Source organism: Lepidochelys kempii, chromosome 11 (assembly GCF_965140285.1).
Source record: "Lepidochelys kempii isolate rLepKem1 chromosome 11, rLepKem1.hap1, whole genome shotgun sequence".
Lineage (NCBI taxonomy): Eukaryota > Metazoa > Chordata > Testudines > Cheloniidae > Lepidochelys > Lepidochelys kempii.
The window spans coordinates 68,832,012-68,834,209 of record NC_136390.1 but is presented as its reverse complement, the minus strand read 5'-3'; the positions used below and the strand labels follow the sequence as shown (position 1 = coordinate 68,834,209).

At 47.7% G+C, this 2,198-nt stretch overlaps 1 protein-coding gene across 1 annotated transcript; it reads right to left on the bottom strand.

The window, feature by feature from the left end:
* LOC140895488 (interferon lambda-3) lies at window positions 1-2,198 on the bottom strand. The gene is made up of 5 exons (XM_073305253.1): window positions 2,037-2,198; window positions 1,517-1,594; window positions 903-1,046; window positions 520-597; window positions 1-99 (listed from the first exon to the last, which is right to left on the bottom strand). The coding sequence occupies exons 1-5, from the start codon at window positions 2,196-2,198 to the stop codon at window positions 1-3; spliced, it is 561 nt and encodes a 186-aa protein (XP_073161354.1).

Sequence of the window (2,198 nt, the reverse complement as noted above, 5' to 3'; positions counted from 1 at the left end):
CTACACACAGAGCTCCCTGTAGGCTGCGCATCTCAAGTCTTCGTTCAGCAGTCGGAAAAGATTGAGGATCACAGATGCTTCCAGGCAGCCAGGTGTTTCCTGGGAAATGAGAGACTATTTACAACAGGAAGTGTGAATGCGGCTAAATTAAAGCCACCATTCTTAAAAACGAAGAGATAATAAGGATAGAAATCTCCCTGCTTCACCCCTCCTCCCGCATTTCCTAAAAAGCCTGATTTATTGCAGAAGGTCAATATCCCTGGTGGTATAATCTTCTTACAGGCGGTGCTCGAAAGAGATAGTCACTGTAGCAGCAGACACAACAGGGTTTTTTTTATTGAGATCTGCTACATTTGTGCACAACTACAGTTCTGGGATTATTGAAACAGGCTGGACAAGGCACCAGAGAATAGATTGTAGAAATCTGCCCTGGTCTCTGGGATGGGAACCTAGTAGGCTTGTTCCTTCTCTAATTTGTATGGAAGTTCCCTTTCCTCATTGTCTCGACTGACTACTCACCGTCTCTTTGCTCTCATGGAAATTTTGGAGCCAATTGTTCAGCCTCCTGGAGTGTCGATGAGAATGAGTTTCTCTGGTCTGAAAACAAAATTGATACAGACTGGTTGGTGCCCAGAGATTTCAGCCGACAGTGGACCAAAGCCCTTTCTCTCCAGGCGCAGAGCAGTTGTTGCCCTGACATAGTCTAGGCGGCTACCCTTGTGCATATCATATCAACTACCCCCCTCTTTCAATGTCCTATGTAAGGATGGGCCCAAAGCAAGGGCCACATGCGAGTATTTGTGGGTACAAGGTAAAGCAAGCCATTTGGGAAATTCCTAAGGGTTCTCCTTGAAGAGATTCACATCTGGCACTGAAAGAGAAATCTGTCACTGAATACTCACGCAGCCCCTCAGGTCCCCTCTGATTTGTGTCAGGATTTCTAGAGGCCTTGAGAGCAGCTTGGACAGACTGGTGTCCTCAATGTTCTCCAGCACGTTAATGGTAAAGTCCAGCTCCTTCTCTACCAGGATGACTCTATCGTGCTCCTGGGGAGAGAAACTCGTAGGTAAGACAGTGTCTGTGGGAGAAATATACACAGCTGTGCAGATACAGGACTAGAAATTCCCATGCGTAGGGGTGGTTAGACTAGGTTGAAACAGGAGATTTTCCGAAGCCACTCAGGGCTTTATTGATTTGTCAGTAAATGAAATATTGAAATCACTCTGGACTGCAAACAGCTTCATCTCCACATGCCTTTCTTGACACCAGTTTATAGCCAGTGAGAAGACACCTGAACTGAAGGTGAGGGGTGACCCTTATTTACACTGAGAAAGAGCCACAGTCAGATCGGACATGCTCCTGACTCAATCAGTGACTTCCAAGTCAGTGGTCAGAGTGCCACGTGTCAGATTAGCATAGGGCTAAGTGAGATCAGATTCAGAGGGGGCACATGTGAGGAGAGAAGCATCTGCTAGCATGTGACCTTCTTGTACCCCTTGACTGAGATTTTTCGTACCGACAGCTCTTGGACTTCCCAGTTCCGGTGGAAAATCCTGGTGCTGCATTTTCGGTCTGACAACAGCATCATGTCCTCCTGGAGGCAGAAGGAAAGAACAGAGACCCATATGTATGTAGGAGCAGGAACAAACCTGTACTAGTTCTTCCCTCAGTTCTATCCATGCAATCCCAGTGGTGATGCAGGGAGAAGAGATGCTGGTATCAGATGTCTCCCTTGTATCTCTCGGGCTGGTATCCTCAAGGGATATGACAGAGATACTTATGACGAACTTTAAACTGTGCTTTGTCGTCCTACTCCAGTGAGGAGAGGACCTGGGTTCAGCAGACGCTGTGCTAGAGCCCTGGAGCTTGCCAGCAGGGTGCTAGAGCTGGGAGAAATGTAAAACCAAATCCTTCTTGATAATTGGTTTTGAGCTTCTTCCCTGAGTCCAAAGGGACACGCAGAGAGGGCTGCTCTTCAGATTACAGCCCAGGGCTCACCGTGCTGTTATTGCCCAGGGTGTGTTCTTCACACTTACAAATTTGTCCTTGGCTTTCTTGAAGGCCTCCAGTTCCCGAGGTGGCAGGGACTTGTATTTTGTGAGGTGGCATTTTGTCCTCTCAGCGCCTTTGGGAAAGGCCTCTGTAGTCATCGTCCAGATGGCCAGAGCAAAGAGAACTTTGTAGCCTACGTTCACCAT